Source organism: Meleagris gallopavo, chromosome 22, assembly GCF_905368555.1.
Source record: "Meleagris gallopavo chromosome 22, MGAL_WU_HG_1.1, whole genome shotgun sequence".
Taxonomy (NCBI): Eukaryota; Metazoa; Chordata; class Aves; order Galliformes; family Phasianidae; genus Meleagris; species Meleagris gallopavo.
In genome coordinates, this window is record NC_139425.1 from 1357961 (window position 1) to 1383691 (window position 25731).

A 25731-nucleotide genomic window follows, 5' to 3' on the forward strand; every position below is an offset into this window, starting at 1 on the left:
TCAAGAGTTGTTTGGTCCAAAACTCCTGTTACTGGGATCCCGTAAAACCGTTGCATAGTGGCCACTGCAGACTGCACAGCTTTTCCCGACTGCGCGGCAGACATTTGGCTGTCAGATGGAAGCAAGTAGCCATAAGTTTTTAACCAACCCTGAAAAAGAAAGAAACAGATCGTAAGTTTCTGCCACAGTAAGTTTTCAGCTTAACAAATCAAAGCATTTTTCAGAAGAAAGAGTGACAAACTAGCACAGTAAGTTCAACAGCCTCTCTTTTTCAGTGAGCTTTGGGAGCAGCAGTGGATCTCTGGGCAGACTCAGCAACCATCTGTCCTAACTGGATGATGCAGGCCTGGCAATTAGAAACAGCCAGCGTTTTCACTGACTAACTGGGGAAGACTCAGGTTTGTGGTGCAACACAAATACCCCAGGAGATCCATTCCTTGTGCAGACTACGCTCATCCCAGAGACTTCCTGCACGCCTTACCACCAGCCCATCACCACCAGGCTGCTCAGCTCCCACAGCAACACGCTTCAAATAGCCTCTGCTGCTCCCAGACCACAGTTCCGAGCCAACAGCTCAGCAGCCCTAGGCAATTCCCCTAACTACAAGTTCTGCTTTATGCCTGCATTGAGCACAGCAGCATCTCCCCCAGAAAGTTAACAAGGACTCTCAGTATTGTTCTCTCAATACCGTATCTCCCAACAGTTTTCAGAGCAGAACAATGGGAAGAACCTTTTTTATCTCTACTCCCCTCAAACACAGCCTTAGATAAAACCACATCAAACTTGCAGGCCAGGGACAGTGTTTTAAAAACCAGCCAAGTAAACCAAGACTTTCTTTTGTATTACTGTACTATCATGAGAAAAAGTCACATTAATTCAATGTTAAATAATAATAAAAAAAAAACAAATGAAAAAACAACAACAACATCATCAACAAAAAAAAAAAAAAGAAAGCAACTCTGAATGCAGGCTTGCTTTCACAAACTTTCAAGGTAACATTCAACGAACGCACAACAGTGGGAGTTTGTCTGGCCTATACCCAACAGAAATCAATGCAACCTAGCTGACAAACTCCCCAACATCCAGAAACACAGCAAAGAAACCTAAAGCATTAATAACTGAACAGAAGGATGTCCAACTGCCCTGGCACGGTCCATATCCCAAGAGAGATTTATAAAACCTTCATAATGCCCAGCTCGGGCATTATGCGTCTCGGCAACGCTTGCTTAGGCCCTACACAGATTACTACAAGCCCTACACAGAGCCCAGCAGCTTCCTCCCACCAGCAGGACGACATGCCAGCCACCAACAAACGAGCTGAGAGCAGGGAGGGCAGGAGGGCACATCCGCCTTAACCTGATGCAGTGCAGGAGAGGAGCGTGACGGGACAGCGAGTCCCATTTCTTTTTAAGAAGATACAAGGGAGACAGAAAGGCTTTGCTTCCACAGCCGGCAAAGCAGCACAACGCAGCGGCAGGGCTGGCGGTGCCAACGCTCACGAAGTAACTGGACTCACAGCGTGGCCACCAAAGGCATCGCCAACAGCTCGAGTCGCAGAGCTGCTCGGATACGAGGCATTTTCTGCGCTTCCCCGCACCTCCAGTTGGCCTCCGACACGCACAGCACGCCCGAGGACACCGACCACCGTCCCACCGAAGCCCGCCGTCCCCGAGCACCGCCAGCCCCGCTCCGCCCCGGCCCGGCCCAGCCAGCGGGTTCAGGGCACGGCACGGCCCGCAGCACCGCACCGCACCGCACGCTCCCCTGGCACACAGCAGGGCACGGCAGCCTGTTCGGCCCCGAAAGACGAACGCGCTCAGGAAAAGAGCTCGGGCACGGCCAGAAGAGCCGCCGGGCAGCGAGGCCGCGCCTCCGAGTCCCGCCGGGCAGCGGCTCCCAGGGCGGGCGGCGTGCGGAGCGGCGGGACCCGGAGCGACGGCCGGAGCGGAACGGCGCGGAGGTTTCGTGGGCGCCTCCCGGCCCGGCCCCGACCGCCCCCCGCCCCGCTCCCGGCCGCGGAACTCCGCGGCCTCCCGGCACGGCCGCCCCACTCCCCTCAGCGACGCGACCGGCACCCACCCGGCCGGTGCCGGTATCGGCGGCGGCGCGGAGCAGCGCGCAGAGCAGCGGCAGCAGGGAGCCCGCCGCGGCCAGGCCCCGGCGCCGCCTCGGCGCCATGGCAGCGCGGCGGGGCTCCGGGCAGCGCTCCGGCCCGGCGGCGCGGGCTGCGGCTGCGCGGGGACGGCGGAACTGGGAGGCGGCGGCCGCGGCGACGCCTCTTCCTCCGCTGGGCCGGGCCGCGCGGTGTGGCGGCGGGTGCTTCTCCGGGTCGAGCCCCGTGCGGGCGGTTCCCGCTGCGGAGAGCGCTGAGGGGCTCGCGGCGGCCCCCGGATCCCGCGCGGCGCCGCGGCTGCAGCAGGGCTCCGTCTCTCCGTGCCGGCCTCTCCTCACGGAACGCGCTCCTTTCCCCTCTCGGAGGCGGGCGGAACTCCGCGCGGATGCTTCGCGTGTCTCCTGTGCGGCAGCAGCGCGAGGCGGAGGACAGCGGTGCAGCTCTGTTGGCCGGGTGTCCAAAAGCACGGAATATCCCGTGCTCGTCACAGCAGCGCCCAAACCCTACGGCTGAGGTTGGTGTCCCAGCGCTCCCTGAGCTCCAGCGCAGGCCGTGCCCGCTGCCCTGGCAGCCCGTGCCATGCCCACCAACCTCTGGGGCTCGGCCTTTCGCTGACACCCAGCTGCCCCTCCCCTGACACAGCTCTGTGCAGACGCAGCTTCATGCCGTTCCCTCAGGTCCAGTCGCTGTCACAGAGCAGAGCTCGGCCGCAGCTGCCATGAGGGCTCCCGTCGGTCAGTTCTCTAGTGTTGATATTAGATGAGCTATGAAGAGGAAATTCTTCACCATCAGGGTGCTGAGGCACTCAAACAGGCTGCCCAGGGAAGCTGAGGGTGCCCCATCCACGGGACTCTACCAGGTTGGATGGGACTTTGAGTAACTTGTTCTAGTGGGAGATCATCCCAGATGGGAATAATTACACCATGCACTTCACTTCTAGGAAGGTATTTATTGAAATGATTTAGTTTTAAGGTAGTGAATGGGTCGTGGCAACCTCCACTATCAATACAAGCTGGGGGATCAGAAGACAGCACAGCCTTGCCAAAGTGGATGATGCAGTACCGGTGGATGGCAACCTGGAAATGGGACAGCAGTGTTTTCCCTCACAGCCAAGAAAGCCAAGCATGTCCTGGGCTGCATCCAATGCAGAGTGAGCAGTGGGGTGAAGGACGGGACCCTGCCCCTCTGCTCTGACATCTCACCTAGAGCACTGCGTCCAGATGTCTTTCTCAGTGCAAAAGAGACGTGGACCTATTGGAGTGTATGCAAAGGAGGACCACAAAAATGGTCCAAGAGAGGGAACCCCTCCATGACAGGCTGAGAGAGAAATGGGGGACCTTGAGAGGATCAAGTTGTGCAGAAGCCCCAGGCACAGGAGGTACAGCAGTGTACACCTCCTCATGGTATGCATGAGGCAGAGGGCAGCAGGGCTGGTTCAGTCCAGCCTAAGTACAATGGGATCCAAAGAAGAACGAGGCAGCTGTGCAAGGGGAAATTTGGCTGACAGCTCTGTGAGTGCTGATGCCAAAGGAGCTTTGGATCAGTAAGTTCTTAAAGCCCAGAGCAGAGCATTGCAGCTCACCTCTGTCTTCCAGGTGATAATGGGAGAGATTTAATTTTCTGGCAGTGTACTCAGGGCCCAGGGAGAGAGACATTGTGGTGACCAGAGTTCTGGTGAAGCTCCACAAAAGAAAAACCTAATTCACATTGCACTTCGTGCACACTGCAGGAAGGAGGGCAAGGAAAGTGGGAAGCAGAGTAAGTGGTGCTCATGGAGATGATTTAGCAGTGGGTTGTTATGAGTCTAGGGGTGGTATGGTTAGGCTGAGGTGGGACTTCATCTTGAAGGTCTTTCCCAACCTGAGCAATGCTATGATTCTAAGCACAGCAGCTGCAGACAGGCAGGGAATGCAGAAGAGGTGAGGGCTGTGCTGGTGGGCCAGACACTGAGGCTTGGAAAGAGGAACCCAGCTCAGAGCTGAGCAAGCAAAGGATGCTGGTGTGTGGGTGACTTGGAAAGATGCATTCAAGCAAACAATGTGCCAAGGATATCCCTTCTCTTCTGCTCTCATTGAGTGGCTGAAGCAGAGTGCTGGTCCTCACTCTGTGTAAGGCAGCAGCAGGCAGGGAGGGCTTTCAGAGATGAGTGCAAACCTAAAATCATTGTCCTCTTCCAGAAGGAGCTACATCAGGAGATACTCCAGCAGAAGAAATTTGCCCACAGACTGATGATGGACATGGACAAATCTTGCCTGGGCTTAGCCACTTATGTGAACTTGGTTGTGGAAGAGGAAGCCAGCTCTCTGCAGCCTCACAAACCAGCTGGCCCTCCTCCAGGCAATACTCTGCAGTCTGGCTGACACAGAAGGCTGAAAGTGGCTTCAGTTCCACAAGATCTTCAGGGAGATTCAAAGAGCACAGGACATGCAATGAAGTTGCCTGACAAGTTGCCCAAACCTGAGTCAGGCAGGGAAGGCTCCAAGCTCTCTGGAAGCATCTGTGCTGATGCTGCCTCAGCAAGAAAGCCACGCTTCCCTGGAGATGATGAGTTCAGAGCTATGTCTGAAGAGCACAGGGAAGACCAGAGTCTTCAAGAGGCAGTTAAGACTCAGGCAATAGAAGCATTGGAGGGGATGAAGGCACTGGATCCATCTGCCGGTGCCTTAAGTAGAGCCTCCTTCAGAACTGGACAAAGATTGCTAGGAAATTCAGATAGAGCAGAGTCTTCAGAGATCTCCTCTTTCAACCCTGAGGAGGAAATTGCACTGCTGGCAAGGAAAGTTGTAGTGAGCATGCTGCACAATGTTGGGAAGCCTTGGGAAGCCCCTTCCCTTTGCAGAAGGGAAGCTCTGACAAAGCATCCTCATGGGCTTCCCTTGATAAAGCCATCTGAGAAGCTGCTGGAAGTGCCTGCAATATGATGCAATCTTTTGTAGCTTCTCACTCTGAGCAAGAGTTTGGTGCTGAATATTCTGAAACCATCGAAATTCCCAACAGCCATCTCTCTCAGAGGCAACCGCAGCCATCCCAGGTGCCTCTGTCATGGCAGAGCAGGACAGAAGGACGAGGCTCATCAGAAGAGCAGAGCTTGGCAACAAGGCAGAGAGAAAAGCTGCCCATAATCCAACCAATGCCAAGCACTGCTGTGGTCTCTCATCTGAGTTGCAGCATTGTAAAAGAGAGCATTGAAAATACCATCTCCAAAGAGAAGGAGGAGCAGGAAGAAGAATTGCTTCCTGATTGTGCCAAATTCATTGTCACTGAAGTAGTTTCACGAGCAAAGAAAATTGTAGAGAATGAGCTGTAGCAAAAGCCTTAAACGCAGCGCAGGTGTCTGCCAACACCACGGCATCTGGGACGGTGGGCTCCGTATCAGAGCAGAGCTCTAAGGCTCAGGCAGCGCGTGGGCTACAGCTGAGCTCCGGGAGGCCTGCTGTCAAAGAGCCCTGCCCAAGAGGTGGCAAGGAGAGCCGTCCCTCTAAGGACCTCCAAAGCTCACCTCATCTCCTGCCACCCATCCGGTGTGGCTCTGGGCGAGGTGCTCCTGGCATGCTGGAAGACCTTCAGAAGTCCCTAGATTGCACCTCTGTACCCACAGAATCTTTGGCAGGCACATGGGAAACCCCAACAGAGCAGAGACCATGGAATATTACTACAGTTACCCCTTTTCCACAGGCCTGCAAGTCTGCCAGACAGCCCGTTCCTCTAGAGGTGTTGAGTCCCTTCTTGAGGAGCTTGCATGGAATCATACTTCTCTGCAGAATTCCCTGGGGAGACAATCAGTTCCACATGGAAACAAATCAAATTCAGAACAGGAAACGAAGGTGGCCTCTTTAATTACAGCCAAGATTCTTGCTGTGTCTTACCTCTGTCTGCCACAGCATTGGCCTTTAGGTTTTACTTTCCCAGAAGCCTCCCTTAAAACCTTACAAGAACAGAGAAAGAGATCACTAGTCAAAAGAAACATAAGTAGCACCACTGTATGAAGTAGCCCAGCTCCAACAGTGTCCTTTGCAAGAGTCAGCTGGGGGGTAGTCTGCACCTAAAAGGTAGCCTGGGCTTTTCAGTTGGGCTGTGAAGGGCCCATCACAGCTGGCTCAACAAAGGCCGTGCATGGCAGCAGAGAAATGACCGATCACAAGAGCCTGTAGCACTGCTGGTCTCACTTGTTGGCTTGCCTTTCTAAACAGTAGACAGGACAAGGAAGGAGAAGACTTCTGCTTCAGAGCAGTGGCAGTGCCTCACTCCTACACCAAGAGGCAAGGAAACGACTCTGGGACATCCCCATATCACAGAATCACAGAATTGTAGGGGTTGGAAGGGACCTCTAGAGATTATCGAGTCCAACCCCCCCAAAAAGCCTTACTTTAACCTTGCCTGAAAGATCCATCTGCTAAATCATTATCTATTTGTTTCTATATGAAAGCAAGAAATCTATCTAAAAACACAGTGTGGAAAAACTACCTGGCATCACTGAGAATAGTATTTCTCCCAGAACTGGACAACTTCTGACATAATCAACAATGCTGTTGCATAAGGACAGATAAAAACAGCAGTTACATTACACACTGATATTTAGTGCATTAGAAACATAAATGGGTGTATTCAGTCAGTACTTGGAAATAATCTTTCCTTCCATATTAATACTACTTTATATGATGAAAATCCTACAAAGATCATAAGCAAAAGAAAGAAAACAAATGACCAAGCAAAAATCTCCATGCAAATTTAAAAAACAATGGGATACTTGTAATTTGTAAGTTGAGCATTTAGCACATCCTGTTGTTTTCTACAGGTTCAGTTCCTGAATGATTGTAATCACCTGATCTTAGCAGTGAGCAATGAGTTATTTACAACTTCATTCATGTATGTAAGCACAGAAGGCAAGCATTCCTTATAAAAAGCAGGATGATTAGGCTACTTTATATCTGATTAAAATTCTAATAACAAAATGTTCACTGATTATTCAATCAAATTCCCAAATCTACAATTCTGCAAGCTTGCACATCTGTCCCACCAATCTGTGGGGCTGTATAGTTCTGGAAAGTGCTGACATACCTCCTGTGGTGCTCCCTATAATGGAAGCCAGAAGAAACCTAGAGCAGATCTGAGGTTCAAAGCAGGGTCCCCTGGAGCAGCTTGCTCACTTGCATTCCCAGAGGGGCACAGGATTGACTGATGTGGTGTGGCAAAGTGGTCATGCAATAATGGGGAAATGCCTCCCTTGGCTCGGAAACCAGCTAGGGTGGCCATAGATGGCTGCCTCTGGACTGAGAGGTGCCAGCAGAGAGTCACAGCTCCCAGAGAGCTCCCGCAAAGATCCAGCACTGTGGCTCTGCTGGTTTCCAAAAATCCAGGCATACGGATGAGCATAGCAGGGAAAACCAGAGAGGTGAGCACTGTGTTCTCAGAGAGGGCTGAATGCAGCATCCTGGGTCATGTGGTACTGCACTGTGGCCAGACGATGCTCTACGGAAGCTGAGGAGTATGTTCTCATGCTGGGGCTGCAGAAGGCTTGCAGGGAACCATGCCTCTGCAGAGTCCAGCTTAAGGTAAAAAATGAGAAGAGAACCACAAAAGGGTACAGAGGTGGGCTGAAGGAAGGACTGAAGACCTTGAGTGCCAAAGCATATGCACAGCATTGCCATCATGCCAAGGAGGCCTTAAAGGCACCTGCTCTACAACAGGTGCTGTGGTATCTCAAGGAAATGTGCACGATTCATCTCTAAGCTGAGCAGTGCAGTCAATACACTGTAAGGAAAGGAAACCATCCAGAGGGACCTGGACAGGCTGGAGAAGTGGGCCCATGAGAACATAGTGAGGTTCAAGAAGGCCAAGTGCAGGGCGCTGCACTTGGGCTGGGGCAATCGCAGGTGTTTACACAAAGTGGGGGAAGATCTCCTTGAGAGCAGCCCTGCAAAGGAGAACTTGTGGGTCCCAGTAAATGAGAAGCTGGACATGAGCCAGCAGTGTGCACTTGCAGCCCGGAAAGCCAGCTATGTTCTGGGCTGCATTAAAATAGGGGTGGCCAACAGGGAGAGGGATGTGATTGTCCCCCTCCACTCGGCTCTTGTGAGGCCCCATCTGCAATGCTGCACCCAGGCCAGGAGGGGAAATGGCTGTTTACAAGGGTGGAGGGTGATAGGACAAGGAGGAATGGTTTTAAACTGAGACAGGGGAGGTTTAGGTTGGATATGAGGAGGAAGTTTTTCCCCCAGAGGGTGGTGAGGCACTGGAACACGTTGCCCAAGGAGGTTGTGGATCCCCATCCCTGGAGGCATTCAAGGCCAGGCTGGATGTGGCTCTGGGCAGCCTGGTCTGCTGGTTGGCGACCCTGCACACAGCAGGGGGTTGGAACTGGATGAGCACTGTGGGCCTTTTCAACCGAGGCCATTCTATGATACGATTCTATGACTCTATCCTCCAACTGAGTGTGCAAGAGGCTAAACTGTGTGCCTGAGAAACCTGGAAGCATCTTTGTGTGTTTGCTCCTCTCTCCATCCCTAGTCCCAATTCTGGAACACGCCTCTTCCAGCTCAACCAGCCTTCTCAACTTGATCTGGAAGATCCACGCTGTTCTCTGCTGTGCACAGAGTACAACAGCCTGCATGACCCACACATGCAGGCCTACTGCAACCACAAACCCAACCTGCAGAACCTGAAGAGCCAGCAATGGCAAAGCAGATTTGAACACTGAAACAACCAACACGGGCCTCCTCAGGATGGGTTTCCAGAGCACTTGCTGCAGCCACCTGTCACTGGTCGGGGGACACACAGCAGTTGTGCTGCTTTCCCTGGGAACATGCTTAGCCCCAACACCCTGCTGGCAATTCCCACTCCTGCTGTTGTCTGGCTGCCTTGCACTGCCTGAGTGTTGAGGAGCTGGGATGGGCCAGGTGCCAGAGCGAGGACTCCACCCATTCAGCCCTGACCATGAGGGAAGCAACAATCCCACACATTGGGGAAGGGAGGGTGGAGAGAAGAGCAGCCCTCCTACCGCTGGGGGCCTGCAGAATTACAGAGTTCGCATTCTGAACAAACAGTAATTTTGCCCCCAAAACAAAAAGGGCTGAACAGGGGACTATTCCTCTAAGTTATACACTTCTGCTGCCAGTTTTGTCCAGTTAGCACATACCATTTTCTCCTCTGGCTACTGCCTAGGTGGAAAGGATCTGGAACTCTGTATTGAGGCTTCCTCATCCACCTGGAGAAACAAAAGAGCAAGAAAGAAAGCTAATGAGTTTGGAGAAGATTCAGAAGACCTCCTAGGGATGACCAACACAGACACCAAGAAAGGCTCAGCCTTCCCTCTACGTACAGAGTTATAAACTCATGAATAATGTTGACTTATCTTTTTAAGACCTACCGTCATCCAAATGCAGCAATGTCAGAACAATAAGAGAAAGCACATCTTTCTTGTGCAACGTTTACCAGCAAGCATAACAAAAGATAACAAAACCCCCAGGATACAACGCTTGCCCCCAGCATCTTCAGGGTGCCAATCCCACCGTCTTGGCCAACTGGGATGTGAAGGGAGACCTGCGCCTCAAGCTGCAGAGCAAGGTTTCTACTTTATACACGGTGACCAGAAACTCCTCACAGAACAGAGATTTGATTCTCTTAAAATTGGTTATATTCACACACAATTAAAATACCAGCTGTACCTTCCTATCTCAGAAGAGCCATTCCTTCTCCCAAACCCAAACCGCTCTCAACTGCCTCCTTGAGGCATTTGATGTTAATATTGCCAGTAATTTCAAAACTAGATTCTCTGCACATCTTTCCCAACAGCCCAGGAAATATAGATAGCACTGGAACTTCCACATCAGATGAAGGGAGCTGAGTAGAACTGCAGTTCTTCTACAGACTCATTTTCCCACAGATGCATAAACAGAAAGTTCAGTAAAGCTTTCAGTTCAACCATCATCCAACCTCACGATGTATGCCCTTCACAGCACAAAAGTGAGGTGAATTTAACTGCCCGGCCACTTGGGCTCAAGGCCTCTGCCCATCTCCTCTGCAGTAGTGGCCAATGTCACACTTGAGTCTACGGGCCCCACCTGAAATCCAAGTCCTGTCACAGCAGGCGCTGTATGAACAGCAGCAGCTCAGCTCCCTCCTGAAGCACAAACACTTCTTCCCCCAGAACTTCCCCCTGGCTGGGTGGGAGGCAGCAGCCCCACTGCTGGGGAGTGGAGAGAGGAGCAGCTCCCACGCCGTTGGAGGCCCGCAGATTTTTGGAAGGCCATGTGGGTAGGTACCTCAACAGTCCTAGGGAGCTTTCTGCCCATGGCCCGTGCCAAATATGTCATTTTATGGAGTTAACAATGGAGTTTATGGAGTGGGAGGGGAAGTGCAAGATGATATGGAGTTGGCCTGGAGAAAAGGGACTGGAGTGCATAAGTGTGCAAGTGTGTCTCTGTATTCCTACCTCTGACCCAGAGGACAGAAAGTTAGAGCAGAAGGTAGCAGGCTGCTGGACCTCCCACTCAGGGTCAAAATCCCTGTGCAGCCTGGCACCAAGCCTGTCTTCTGCAGAACAAAGCAGGGGAAAAGTTGTAGCATGAAGATAAGGAGACAACAGCTATCCCCTCCCAAGTCTAAAAACTTCTGGCCCCATAGTACATCATTTAGTGAAGCTGAGAGTAATGAATTAAAAACTGTAAAGACAAACATTTTTGCAAAAATATATGTATAAATAACCACCATTCCATTCAGTGTTGTGCTTGCTTTGTGAATGACCAGCGAACAGTTAATTCTGCTGGATAAAAATGGAAACCTTCGTGTGGATTCTGACTCTACATGCTTATTGCTATGCACACTGGGCACAAAGATTAGGGATGAGAAGGGCTGTGGTACCTCTCACAGACTGTGCCTGGTGGAACAGCCACACTGGAGGAGAAGAATGGAAAAAACAGGGAGGAGAGAAAAGGGAGTTGAAGGAAAGAATGAGAGACAAGGAGTGGCAGAAAGCCCTGCACTGATGCAGACCCTCATGCCTTGCTCGATGTGGTGCAAGAAACCAAGGGTGACACTGCAGGAAGGAGGGCCAGGGAAGTGAAAAGCACAGCAGCTGCAGACAGGCTCCATGGGTCTTTGGATCTTTTGAAGGTGATGGCTGTGGGGATGGGTTAGAGGTGTGGCCCACCCGATACACTCCTACACAGCTACTGAAGATGATTTTGAGGCAAAAAGAGAGCATTTCTGAGTGGAAATTCCATGTCTCGTGCTGATAGACACAGATGTCTGTGTTTCTTCAGAGAACGACAAAAGCACTGCGGAGGAAAGGGGCTTTTGAAGGGACCAAGTGCAGGCCCTGGGCTCAAAGCAGGGCCAGCTGGAGCAGCTTGCCCGCAAGTCATGCCCAGGAGGGCCTCCATCAAGCTGAGACCCAACGTAACAGGGCATTGGAACTAAGGTGGAGAGAAATAGCCTGCAGGTTGGTCTTGTTTAGACCAGTGTTGCAGCTGGGCTGTGGTGGGGGCTGGGTCCAGCTCTGGGAAGCCTGGTTTTTATAAGGCACTGAGGACAGTGCTGCTCTTTGTGCTGAGTCCCTTCTTGAGGATCTTGCAGGGAATTGTGCTTCTGCAGAATTCTCTGGGCCAACCTTCAATCTCACAGGGAGACAAATCAAATCGCTGACAAGAAACAGTGTGGCCTTTCTATTTGCATCCAAGGTTCTTGCTATGTCTTTCTGTTACTTGCCACAGCATCTGCCTTCAGGTTTTTTCTTTCCTAGTAGACTCTATTTACCTCCTGTGAGAAAAATGGAGAAAGAGGTCAGAAGTCAAAAGAAACATAAGCAGCACTACAGCATCAGGTGGCCCCTCTCCAACCGTGCCTCTTTACAGGAGACAGCTGGTGGTGCTTTAAGGGCAGCTTTGCCTTTGTGTTGGGCTATCAGGGGCCCTGTCCCAGCTGGTTCCAACCAGCTCAACAACATCCACGTAGTAGAGAGCCATATTTATGAAGGGAATCCGCATGTCTGTAGATGACTGTATTTGTAGTGGACACAGAAAAGTGAGCTCCAGTACTCCATTCCATGGTGCCTCTCCTGCCCACTGTTTACCCGTGCCTGATCCTATGTTACCAGTTCCCATCAAGAAAAGCCTCATCTGGGATGGCTGCTGCTGGGGCTGCTGAAGCAAGGCACAATCCCATCACCTGCAGGAGCCTACCCTGCCGGGAGGTTGGTGGGAGGGCTTCAGCTCTGGCACCAGTTTAAAAATCTGAGGTCAATACTTAACAAAGGGGCAGCTCCCACTGTTGGTTTAACTGCCAGGAGCAGTGGGGCAGCTGTTCTTGCCTGTACTCTGCTGGGTATGGTGCTTCCTGCTGGCTTCCCGCTGTCTTTCTTCTCCACCTACCCACCCACATGCTCTCTGCTGGACCTGTCCCTTACACCAGGTCCTTCTCTGGACACAAAATACCCTGCAGGCACAGGGCATGAACAAAACTGTCAGCAGCAACTCGAGCAAAGAGTATCTTTGCTAGGAAGTGCAAAGGAAGGGAAGACACTGAAATGCTAAATGACATTTTCAGTCCATGCTTTTGGCTGGAAAACAGCTTTGGCTGAGCACTCAGGGAGGTTTCCAGCACTGCTCAAGGCTTCTTTAAAAGCAGTGAGTCTGTGCAAATCCCTCCAACTCCAAAGCTTTTTTCTCCCATGAGGCAACTCAGTCACAAGAGAGCTACCTAACAGTATGTCACAGGTAGGTTAACCACATTGCTATCCAATGCTCTGGCCTATAAACCAAGTTTCCACTTTTAGTTTAGTCCCTCTGCCATACCTTGGAGCAAGCAGCGCCAAGGGCTGGGCATACAGTGTGCCAGCAAACATGAGGAACATGCATCACGTATACATCACTTATCTTGAGGGACGCACTGACATAGACAAATGAGATGGAAACAAAACATACCTACAAGACACAACTTGAATGTATATTTATTATATATATATATACCTTTGTATAGATTAAACTGGGTGGAATTTTATCATATACATTTTTCTGGTATAATACATGAAAAACTGGAACGGGAACATAGCAAATACAAATCCATACATTCCTTGAGCAAACTCTTTGCCACACTGAGACTGAAAGACTGCATGCAATGGGGAGACAGAGAGAAGGGAAATAATTTTTATTTAAAAAAAAAAGAAAGACAATCTAGGTACAACTGTCATCAGAGGAGCAGCACTAAATATGGCAAACCTGTATAAATTAAAAAGTAAGTTCCATTCTGACATCTACTATGCCTTAAAGTGCAACAAAGCTTGATTGACCGCCCTACAGAATACAGGAAAGATTACCCCACTCCCCATTCCAACCTGTCCCTCAAAAACAAAACCAAACAAAAAACACAAACAAACCGATAAAACAAATCTAAAGGATATACATTATCCACAGTCATACAGAGACGCCTACATCTACTCAGTAGCACCAAGAATCTGATATGGGTGTAATTAAAATCAATTAAAACTCAGGAGCAATGATTACATTTGTTGTTTTTGCAGACTTTCTGCCCTTTATTAGAGTCTGGAAGGAGGAGGCAGCTCTTCTTGTACTGAAAGTGAAGGTGACAGCGTCCTGTCCTCTCTCCACCAGCAGCCAAACTGTTTTGGCAGCAGGCTAGGAACACACACACACGCACACACAGCACAGCGAGAGCAGCAGGAGGTTACGCCAAGGGGATGGGATGGGAAGCCGAGGCCTGATGTGTGTGCCTGGGTGCCTGTATGTATATGCACACACACGTGCGTGGATGGAGCGGGGCTAATCTACACAGAAGTGAAGGGTTGTGCGAGTCCAACACACGCCATGAGCCTCTTTGGTGAGAGGGTGATGGGAAGAGGAAGGAGGGAGAGATAGGGAGTCAGCACTGTCCCCCTCTCATGAGCCTCCGGTTGTTGTCTCCCAGGGCCGGGAGCACATGTGCCACAGTTAATCTGTCTCCACGTGCCACCTCTCGGCAGGCCTCAGTAGCCAAAGGTCTCCTGGGAAGCGTAGACCATGTAGAGGAAGCCATCCTCATCCTTCTCCTGCTCGTAGATCTCTGAGATGGGAGTAGACACACTCACCATACTGTGCTGGTTCACCAGCAGGAAGAAAGCCTGGGTGGGATTCAGTTGCAAGCGGCGCCTGTGGGAGCAAGGGCAGGAGGTCTGGGTCAGCCCACTGTGAGAGCAAGTCCTGCCTCCCCCAAAGCACTGCTCACATGGGGCCAGGCTGGCATCAGGACGTGCTGCTGGTGAGCCACACTGAGCTGCTGGAGGCTCTTGGCCTTCTGAGCTGGGAGGACTCAGCAAAGTCCCTTTCCCCAAGCACTGCTGCAAAGCAGAGGGCTCTCCTCCTCCATCGGAGCTGAAGGATACAGGAAGGAGACTGGAGTCCCCCTCAGGAATATCCTGAGGGAAAGGTAACGATCACGTGCCCCTCACACAAACAACTGGCAAAACTTGCTGTGGTTTTCCTGTCCTCCATCCCCTCCCTCAGCAGCTGCCTCTGCCTCATCCTCACCCCACCACTGTGTGTTCACAGCACGTCAGTCAGGGCCACCCTGCTCACCGGATTATTTTGACCAATTCACTCATGTTGACATGGTCTGGGACAAGGAACTTGGTCTTGTCCAGCACTGGCAGCTGCTTCTCTCCTTTATAGCGTTCAATGATGACCTGGGAAGAGAGCAAAGAGGAGGGTTATCCACAGTTTACAATGTCCCAACCCCTGGCCACAAGATCATACGCAGATCAAACCAACACAAATGGAAAAGCCGAGGTGAGACCCCACCTTGCTTCTCCCTGGCAGAACAGCAAAAAGAGGTCACAAGCAGAGACCAGAAGGTTGGCTGCAGACTATCTTCAGCAGAGCCACCTGTATGCTTGAACCAGACCACGGATAGCATCCAAGATAAGTGACTAAAGCATCACTTGCTCCGGCTGAATGTGAAACAGTAGGCATTTGTGCACCTCCCCTACCAGGTGGGATCTGTAACAGCATTAGAGTGTACCAATACCACTTTCAGACTTACCAAAGCTGAGCTAAGGACCTAACGTCTACTTATGTGGTGGAAGGGGCCACAGGGATAGAGAAGGGAGCTGGCCCAGGCCAACCAGTCTGACCAGACAGCCTCTGCACAGCAAGAGATGTTTTTCCTTCCCTTTTGCACCATGAAGCTGCACTTCAGCATCACTCTGCCTGTTTAGGAAAAGCTGTAGATATTCCCCAAAAAAGTTCTTAAAAAAGGCTGCAAAATCACCTAAGGCATTCCTTCAGAAAGGGGAGCTGGGTTTTGCCAGTCCCGTTCCACATGTTAACAGCCAGACACCGACTCCACAGCTAATCAGAAACCTACAGCCACTTCAGCACAGTGCCACGAGGGAACAGCCCGGCCGGTCCTCCCCCAGCATCAATAAAGTTCTCACCACACCTACCTTCTGAAAAGACAAAACAAGGATTTCTATCCACCTTTCTCATCCATTATAATTAATGAATGTCTTTCCTGACAGCTACAATTACTATTCTAAGCCACCTGGAAATGTGCTGTTTGTTTACTAAGAAAGAAGGTGGTAGGCATTTATAGAAATTAATGATCTTACTTCAAAAGCTCAATTCATTCCCCTCAGAATGACGTTTGGACTCCCACATCTCTCCAGTACCCAGTTATTTTCTCCACAGAATGACACTTGTATACTAATCCATTCGCTGTGCTCTCCAAGTTGAACTCAACCTTATTTTCCACGTATGGCAATTCCCATAAGCCGTTTTCCCAGCTCCTTCACAACAGAAACAGCCAGAAGACCACAAACACCTTTGGCAGTGGAGGAGCAGAGACCACAGGGCCCAGGAGATGGCTCTGCAGAGCCAAAAGGAAGATGTGAACTCAGGTAGCATTGCTTCATTCACCTCTCTCAACCATCTGATGATGCACACTGGCTTCTGCCACCAGCAGCAATGCTCTCCTGCTGCCTGAGTGCAAACAAAAGCAGTAAGCATTCCCAGGGCCCCTGCAGACACCTGTCAGAGGGGTGCTGGAGGAACATCCAGATCTCTTCCCACTGCAGAAAGCTTCGTGCCCATCCCACGCCCTTTCCTGTTCTCTCTGCAGCAGAGGCTGCCCTGGGAAAGAAGGCAGCCCTGGTCGGCGCTGTGACCAGCGAGGGAGCAGTTCTCAGCCAGCCAGCCACTGGTGGGCCTTCACCACCAGTAACAGCAGCCCTGCATCTCAAGCATGCAATGTTGCATGCCCTGTGCAGACCTGATGGGGAGCGGTGGGGCCAACGGCCTCAGCACCACCTCCACGTGTAGGAGCCCCTCCCTTTGCTGCACCTGATATAACAGGACACTGTGGGAGCACAGAGCTCACCAAGAGGCTGCCCAACACCACGCAGTACCACAGCTGGGATGAGCCTGCACACACACACCATACTCTCTCTAACTGCAAACTAATTTAGAGCTGAGCAATGTGGAGACTGAGTATGGGGAAGCACCCAGAGAATGGAGACAGCTATGGGGAACAGAGGAGATGTAAGGAGAAGAGCTGAGCATAGCTCTCAGGCTCTGTCTTCATCAAAGCCAAATGAGACACAGGTGCTGGGATGCTGCAGTACCACCAGCAGGCTGGAACATCTGACAAGTGCCCCACACCATGGGCCAAGCTTCATCTCAGGCAGTTCCCAGACAAGGGAGAGGTGCAAGACACTTTGGTAGGAACTCTGCACCTCAGCACCCTCTGAAACTCACACAAAGCAACCCAGGAGCCCAAGAAACAGGACGACTAGCATATGAAGGGCCTCTGAGTCCTCTAAGATGCTCTCACACTGGCCACATCCCCTCTTTCACCAGAGCAGAACAACGTGAAAAAAATAGGTACCGCTCCTTCAGCCCCTTTTGCCATATGGGGCCTTGCTGAAAGAACAATTTTCTGCACCAGGACGCCTCTTACCAACCTAACTTCCCTTCCCCTCTGCAGGAGGGAGGGCAAACTCAATCAGAGCCATCCTGCTCTACTAATTTGAGTCTCACTTTCACAGATGAATACTTTGTCTACAGGGAGATGAAGAGACTGGAGGGACTGGGTGCTCACAACTGCCGCCTGCAGGGATGCAGCTCTGCCCACTGGGAAATACAGAGGCAACACCCAGAGCTTCAGATTTTAACAGCAGTTTGCACAAAGGGTGACAGTGACACGGCAGCTGCTCACACACTGTGTTCTGATGTAGAGAGGGCCCTGTGCAGCCGCACTGAGGCTCACTTCTCACTTATCTCTAAGAGGAACAGAGGAAGGCATCTCTAATTACCAGCCAGCTCCATCCCACAAACAAATGCCTCTCAATTAACCCAAGAATGGGCTGAGGAGGATGTCCTGGCTGCTAAAGAAAAAGTTGCCTTGTGCCTTGAGCAGACACACGGTCTGTCGTGTAGAACAGCTCCAGGAATTTCTATTTCCAGAACACGAGCTGCTATTTGGGTAACCCGGTTAAGGGAACAGGTGGCCAGTGGACATGAAGTTCTTGTCTAGCTAAAGAGAGAAATGTATGATCAAATGCTAATATTACATCCCTGAGGCCTTGGGCTTGGATACAAAAGCATTTCCCTTCTGGGTCCTCTTCCAAGCTGCTGCCCTACCTGGAGGGTTTCTCTATGGGGGTACCCACCAGTGTGGGGGGAATCCTCTGTGAGCCAGGCACGGGTGGGAGGGTCGACAGCAGAGCCTGGGCAGACCAGGCCCACGGGCAGCACTTGCAGACAAAAGCCTTGCTGTAGGGCCAATGCTGAAGAGGTGGAAGGGTTTTGTTAGGGAGTGGGACCAGACGGCAGCCCGAAAGAGGCAATGCAGCTGCAGCTCCATGTCTCCAGGTCCGACTGCCAGCAAGACTCAGGAGGCACAAACACAAGTGTGTGTTTAGAACACACATCACACAGGATGTACCTATCTGCATGGCAAATCACACAGATCAGCACTCACATGGACACAGACATCACCAACAGCCTCCTCTGTCCTCCCCAGCAGGGTGGAGACCCTTCAGTAGAAACATGCACATAACGCTCAGCCTCAGAGGGGCTCATCTTGCTGCCTACCTGCCCTGGACAATGACGGTCCTTTGAACAGCCCTGGCAGGAGCCCAGAGCAACCCATCCCTTTCTCTGAGGGTGCAGTTTAGGTTTCCATCCACCACTTCGGATCCCCTGCCTTATGTCTCCCTGTGCTCCTCCGTGGGTGTGAAGATGTGTTTTGTTACCACATAACCTTATAGATATTTCTTTACGTGCACCAGACAGACCCTAAGCCTCTGCTAATGCATCCTATGCAGCAATGCTGCCCGTGAGTCACCAGGTCTCACTTAGCTGAGCAGGTTGGGTCAAACAGCATCGCTTCCCTATGATTTTAGATTCTTCAAGGCTCACAAGAGCTGGCTTTAAGCCCTCAAAGGGCGCAGCCTCAATGGGCTCAGAAAGAGATGCCAGAGCCGACAGCCTGGGCAGGCATAGGCTTGGTCTGTCCTCTAGTGGGCAGAAGATGATTTCTAAAGTACCTGCTGCAGGCTGTGCCCAGAGCTCCCAGCGAGGAGGCATGAAACCGAGGAGGCAGCCCTGAAGCACAGCCTGCCAACACTCCTGCCAGCAGGAAGGTGTGACTGCAGCCATCTCCACCGGGGCCATCTGCCCCATCAGCCCAATGCTGCATTGGCACACTGCCATGCACAGGCAGCCCTCTGATGCAGGTGGAGCGATTTTAAGAGATCATTATGAGAAGAGCAAGAATCGGCACTTACCGGGATTTTGTTTGGATGCTGCTCTCGGATCTGCTGTACTTCTTTACAACGATCCGCTGGAAGGAAAAAAGTAAAGCAAGGAAGTTAGAAGTAGCTGACTGTGCCCTGCGAGCCACAAACAGACAGCAGGGACATGGCAAAAAAAATACAAATGCTTCCTCAGACCATTCCCACATGCCTTGCAGCAGGCGCTGTCAGGCAGATATCAGCTGCAGTGAGTAGCCCTTTGGAGTTTCTCACCGCCCCAATCAGCCACCAGAGCAGCTAAGTGCCACCCTGCCCAGTAAAACATGTGGAAATGGAGCGACTAACATGAGATGTAAGGATTATAAAGCCATATTCTTAAATCCACATGAGCAGGTGCAGCTCACGCCCATCAAAGCTGGGCGGCAGCAGCTTTAGGGTCTCTGCCCTGAGCAGGGTCCTCCCAGCAGCTCCTCCAAGGGAGCCTCCAACCAGGGCTGGGTTCTGCCCATTTCCTCTACCTGTGCTATCTGGCAGAGTGCCTCTGTCCTAAAGATACATGCCCTGCCAAGAAGAAATCCCGCACTATTATAGATCTGCAGCTACAAGAGCTCTTGATCTGAGAGAATGCATCTCTAGACCTGTTGTGGAAATAGGAATAAAAATTAAGCAAGAAGAGTGATTTTTTTCTGCAACCATTCTCAAACATTCTAACCCATTTTCCTCCAGAGTTCATACCCTGTGACACAGAGCTCATTCCCTCTGTGCACATTCCTCCATGTTTCTCTCCTGCAAGAAGCAGGCGGTGCTCACCCACAGTCCCCATCCTGCCTGGGAGGTGGGCGTGGGTCCTCAGGAAGGCACCCACCATGTCACACAGGAATGGCTGTAACACCATCTTTCATTTAACTTATATGTGGCCTAATTAAGTAAAATTACATAGATTAAGCAGCACTCCTGACTCTGGCAGGGACTGAAGCAGGAGAGGATGGAGCTGTTGTATGGAGGGGCTGAGCAATGATGAATGAGCTGCCCCCACCCACGGGGAAAGCCCCGTCCCAGCTCCGGTGTGGGTCCCATGAAGCTGCCCCCACACCACGATGGGAGAGCTCAGCACAGCAGTAAGGCAAAACCCGCACCTTTGATTGGCTACTCCCAAAATACTCCCTGCTATGGCCCACTGAAAGACAGGAGTTATTTCTGTAGCTGTGCACATGACAGAAAAACCGCCTCTCCTCTGACTGCAGTTTCAGCTGTTGAGTACCATCAGCAATGCTGCAAACCATACAAAACACAGCAATCTCCACAGTTTTCTTGAGTCAAGTCCTTCCCAAGCTGTTCTCTCAAAGATTTGGGCATAGAGCATTTCCCACAGCAATATGGGATGAGGTCACTATGCCAGCTAAGGAGAACAGTGAAAGATGTTTTGGCTTTTCAAGCACTGACCTCTACCAGCAGCGCCCATGGGACGCCGCTCTGCCATGCAGGCACTGCACACAGGCGAGAGGAAAGCACAACAGCTCCACCCACCCCAGATAGGGGTGGGGGAACACAAGGAGAACACATGGCGAATCCTGCAAGAGTGTGGTTGTGTAAGGGGTGGCATTTCGGGGGGTCAGGCACTGGTGATGGACATCAGGCCCGGCCCTGCCGGCTATGACCAACAGCACTTGCAGTAAGAACACAGCACAGGGACACAATGTCAAGGTCAGCAGCTCCCAAACCGAGCCAGAGCTGCATGGGAAGGGCAAGGCAAAGCATGGACTCAGCCCCAGCCTCAGCCCTGCCTCTGGCAGGAGGCCACACAGCTCAGTGCACGTGAACAGGGCCATTGCCCCCAGCAGCCATGGGGCTCCTGCTGCGTGTCCTGCAGCCCACATGGGGCTGATGTCTGAGGTCAGCCCCAGGACAGAGCACTGTCACTGTGGTTCTCTCACCGAGAGATCTCTGGCATGGAGAATTGGATGGTGTGAAATCAGGATGCATCTGGGATGAGCTGGTGATGGCTGAAGGGGTGGGCACATTGCACAGCTCATTTCAGATGAAGGTCAATAAATATTTACGTAATGCACTGCCCTGAGGACTCTACCTACCAGGAAATCCACCCATGTTTACGTGCAGGGCTCACACAACAGCTGACCTGCCCATCCCTGCCCAGTGTTGCAGAGGTCATTCCTGGCCAGGGCACTGCAGGAGCAGCAGCAGCCTCCCACGTCTGGAAAGCAGGACAAGGCCTAGAGGCCAGCATTGCCCTGGGAGCATACATGGGACAGCAGTGTCACAGCAACTGGAAGTGTACACTCAAGTCAGGACAGTTGATCTCTGGTCACACAGCACGGTGTCCAGGTTATGCAGGGTGCATATCAGACCCCCACTGCTCAGACAGTGCTACTTCTGCTGGCAATTTCAGGACTTCCACAACACCAGTGGGCATCCCAACGTGCCCAGCAAAACACAGAGTCAGAAAAGCACAAAATCGCATCACCATAGGGGATGCCAAGCAAAGAGACATGGCCGCAGCCAGGCGAGTAGAGCTGGGTCTGGGCAGGGGAACGGAGCCTGAAGAACAGAACAGTGCTTGGGTTTCAGCCCCTCAGCCTTTTCTCTTCACTTACAGCCCAGGGGAAAGGGATGCACCTGAAGCTGGCAGCCCCCACAGCTGGGGCAATTGTACTCTTCACTGGGTGGATGGCCAGGTCCAGACAGTGGTGGTGAATGGAGTTCCACTCACTAGTGGAGCTCCCCAGGGGTCGGTATTGGGACCAGCCCTGTTTAATGGCTTTACAGATGACCTGAACAAAGTAATTGAGTGCTGAGGGAATGGGACTGTTCAGTCTGGAGAGGAGAAGGCGCAAGGGGAGACCTCACCACCCTCTGTAGCCCCCTGAAAGGATGCAGGGGCTCAGCCTCTGCTCCCAGCTGATTAATGACAGGATCTGAGGGAATAGCCTTAAGCTCCACCAGGGGAGGTTCAGGTTGGATGTTAGGAAAAATTTCTTTTCTGGAAGAATGATGATGCAGTGGCACAGGCTGCTCAAGGCGGTGGCAGAGTAACCATCCCTGGAGGTGTTTAAGAAATACAGAGATGTGGCACTGATGGACATGGTCAGTGGGCACGGTGGGATGGGCTGGCAGTTGGACTTGATGATCTTAGCAGTCTCTACCAATCATAATGATTCTATGATTCTGTACCCAGGAAGTATCAGCCCTGATGCTCCAGAAAGGATGGATGCACTACAATCAGACAGGGAAAGAAATCACCAGGTTGTTAAATCCAACCAGGTGTTTTCACATCAGTTGAAGGTAATCAAGCAAAGGCTTTCTCACTAAGTTTCAGGGCACCCTTCTACAAAAAGGCATAAGGGAGCCAACAGCTCTGCTTCCAGGGAACAGGGGCCGTGTGAAAGGCAGAAGAAGCTGAGAAAGAGAAAGCAGATGTAAAGAGCTTTCCCTTTGACATTAAGAAAAATATTTTCCACATGGTGTTTGGACTGTGTACACTGTGTTCACATTAAGTGTTCCAGATAAAGGACTGTTTTTTGCTCACTGTTTAATCACAGTTTCACTAGTCCTGGAAAAAGAACAACCAGTTCCTGTATGATGAGCAGGCTGTCCTCTGCCAGGGCTTCCCTCTGCCTTCTGTTTGACCTTTTCTTCCATCTTCACAACTTGAAAATTACAAATCTCTGAGACAGCAGGAACACACTCCTGTTTCTCAGAATTGCTCAGGACACTTCAAATTGCTCAAGCAAACAACTGGCATTTTTGACAGAGCTACATTTGAATGCAGGAGAACACACACATGCACGTACAAAGAGACGGTGGCGGCCGGTCACTGGAGCACGTGGGAGCAGTGAGCTGTGCAGGCACAAGAGCCAAGCAGGAGCTCCTTCCTTTTTCCTTGCAGCCTGTTCCCAAACAGCCTTCTGAAGACAAGAGGCATCAGACTGCTCCGAGAGCACAACAAAAAGACGATGCACGGAGTGCTGCTGTTTGAGTGCCAGGGCTGCTGGTCCTACCTTCAGCAGCACCTCCACCCTGCTGGTTCAGTGGATACTTCATGTTTTTTGTAGCAAAGACAATGTTAAATAATCAACAAAATACATGCAGGCTGTATTTTGTATTATTGCTGGCTATCAGTCAGGAGCTTTTGTTTAAAAACAAAAAAAGATCAGCATTTGTGGTCTGTATACCTCACTGGCATTTGTCCTCAGCATTTGTTTACCTTTTCTTCTAACAGCATTTTCATAAGTGCTGTTAGTCAGGCCCACATCAGGTCTCACAATGCCCTTGGCAAGTAACACAAGCAGATAGAGACAGCCAGGCACCAAAGAGCAGCAGCAAATCTCATGTCAGGGCTCTCAGCTCTTGCACACCATTACATGAACCCTCACAGCATGGCGTGCAGACGAGCCAACCCAGTGAGCAGCCTCAGCTCCAGGCCAACTGACTATGAAGCATAACAGTTATGACAAGCACAGGATGGCACGTGGGACACTGTCCATTAGTGGTCTTTCCACTGGTATAAGCATGGCCAGCTCACACCAGGTGAGTCACAGAATTACTGAATGGTTTGGGCTGGAAGGGACCTCAAGGATCACCTATTTCCAGGCCCCTTGCCATGGGCAGGGCTGCCAACCGCTCGATCAGGTTGCCCAGGGCCCCATCCATGGTTGTGGGCACCTCCAGGAACAGGGCAACTCCAGCTCTGGGCAGCAACGCCAGGGCTGCATCGCCCTCTCAGTGAAAAACTTCCTCCTGACATCTAATCTGAATCTTTCCTCTAGTTTAAAACCATTCCTCCTTGTCCTATCACCATCTACCCATGTAAAAAGTTGATTTTCCTCCTGTTTATAAATCTCCCTTTAAATTCTGCAAGGCTGCAATGAGGCCTCCCTGCAACTTTCCCTCCTCCAGGTGGAACGCTCCCAGCTCCCTCAGCCTGTCTCTATAGCAGAGATGCTCCAGCCCTCTGAGCACCTTTGTGTCCTCCTCTGGACCCGCTGCTGCAGCTCCATGCCCTTCCTGTGCCAGCAGCCTAGGGCTGGATGCAGTACCAAGGTGGGGTCTCACAGGGGCAGAGCAGAGATGGACAATCCCCCTTCTCAACCCGCTGCCACCTGATGAAGGCCACTCTTCAGTTCTATGCGCCGCTCTCCCTGCTTGCTGCCTTTCCTGTATGAGAAGTACGCTGCCAGAACTGAAGGCAAACTCCCAGAAAACCGCACCTGGGATGGGACATTCAGCCCAAAGATGTTCTCCTCATAGGAAGCACCGCAGGGTCAGCAGGCGGCTGCGCATGGGCTGCAGCCAAGACACCCCATTCCTCTGACACAGACCACAGCTTCATTCTGGGAACTGTTCTGGACTCCTACCACGGATCTGACTAAGCAGAATGCAGCTCCCTCAGCATCCACAGGCAGGTTCGTATATGGAGCTGAGGGGCTCCGTCAGACCTCACCCCCAAACCAAAGACACTGCCACAGACACAGCAGGGAGCACAACTCCCAGCAGGGCCCCCCCAGGGGTGCGTATCAGGCACTGGGAGAGCCCCGTGCCTCAGCTCTGTACTCGAGTCCTCAACAACAACTCACAGCAATCCAGAAAATGTATTCAGAATGTACCCAAGACAAAGCAGATGAGCAAGCAGAAGAAACTCGATGGAAAAACAAATCTCAACACTACAAGAAGGGGGAAAACGGGCACAAAGAACAGCAGAGCCTCAGCTCAGGGCAGCGGGCCAAGGCCTCACCAAGCCACGTGCGGTGACACCGGAGCCTGGGCGGCTCTTGTAAACAGCCACACTCTGACTCTGCCTTTTCTGTTCCCTTGGAGCTGTTCCACTTCTCTACAGCTTCGCGGCCTTACAAACAGAGCCGTTCTGAGGGTGCAGTGGCACTGGAAATATTTTCCATCGGCTCTCTCCAACAGCACTGTAAACAATTGCTTCCTGCTCCCGTTGTGCAATGAGCTGAAGATGAAAACAAGCCGTGTTTACTTTCTCCAGCGATCCCAGCCCTGACCCAAAGCGGCCTCCTCCTCCTCCTCCTCCTGCTGAGCTCTGCAGATCAGCTGGGAGCCAAAGGGCAGAGGATGGCGCAGACACCCGCGGCTCTCACAGCACCCAACTCTCTCTCCCCCTTTACCCTCCTGGTCTATTTTAATCCTGCTCTCCTTCAGTCACTCGGAGCCTCAAGTTTTGTTTTCCTCCAGTCTGAACAACGTACAAAAGCAAAGCAGACGCCTCCCGCTCGATTCCCACCAGCTCGGCAGCAGGCGGTTACTAAGGGTGTCATTTAGGATGCTGTCGCTTTTAATAAAAAGCTTCTGAGAAGCGCTGCGGGTCGCTGGGCTCAGCCGCCCGGCTGGCAAAGGTCAGGAGCAGCAGCAGCTCCAGCAGCCCGCACTGCCGGGCCTGGCACAGCGCCGCGCCCCGTGCGGGAACCGCCGCCTCATCGGAGATTTCCCACCGCCTCCATTCAGCAAAACGCCGCTTTCCACGCGAGCGCGGAACCCGCCAGGCCTCGGCAGCGCGGCACGGCGACCGCAACCCGGGCGGGGGCACCTGGGCGATTTGCGAAGAGCGTCCGGGCGCCGCGAGGAGAAGGAGCCCGAGGGCACAGCCCGGCCGGAGGGCACCGCCCGCCTCGCGGCACCGCGCGGCCCCAGCCTCGCCTCGCCCTCCGAGCGCCGCGCCCCGTCCCTGCCCGCCCGCTCACCGAAAGTGCGGCGCTGCTTGAAGGGCCGGTCCGAAGGCATGGCGGCGGCCGGGCCGGAGCGCGGGTGCCGGCGGCGGCTCCGTATGGCGCGGCTGCGCGAGCTGCGGCGGAGCGGGCGGTGACGTCACCGCGGCAGGCGGGGCGGCGGAGGGCCGTGACGT

At 52.2% G+C, this 25731-nt stretch overlaps 3 protein-coding genes across 3 annotated transcripts in view; 1 reads left to right on the forward strand and 2 right to left on the reverse strand.

Moving 5' to 3' along the window:
• MMP24 (matrix metallopeptidase 24) overlaps positions 1 to 2213 on the reverse strand; it is a 45649-nt gene extending 43436 nt beyond the window's left edge. Inside the window, exons 1-2 of the mRNA XM_085241815.1 lie at positions 2080 to 2213; positions 1 to 149 (exon numbers count right to left, since the gene is read on the reverse strand). Of these exons, the coding sequence (XP_085097941.1) occupies positions 1 to 149; positions 2080 to 2178 (248 nt within the window). The 5' untranslated portion in view covers positions 2179 to 2213. The remainder of the gene's footprint in view (positions 150 to 2079) is intronic.
• Positions 116 to 13291, forward strand: LOC146542906 (uncharacterized). Its single transcript, XM_085241834.1, is given in 3 exon segments — positions 116 to 171; positions 1604 to 2627; positions 4291 to 13291. Coding segments are annotated over 3 exon segments (1824 nt in total). The 3' UTR covers positions 5035 to 13291.
• MAP1LC3A (microtubule associated protein 1 light chain 3 alpha) lies at positions 13034 to 25731 on the reverse strand. Its single transcript, XM_085241818.1, has 4 exons — positions 25571 to 25731; positions 18888 to 18943; positions 14680 to 14786; positions 13034 to 14253 (listed from the first exon to the last, which is right to left on the reverse strand). The coding sequence occupies exons 1-4, from the start codon at positions 25608 to 25610 to the stop codon at positions 14091 to 14093; spliced, it is 366 nt and encodes a 121-aa protein (XP_085097944.1). The 5' UTR covers positions 25611 to 25731; the 3' UTR covers positions 13034 to 14090.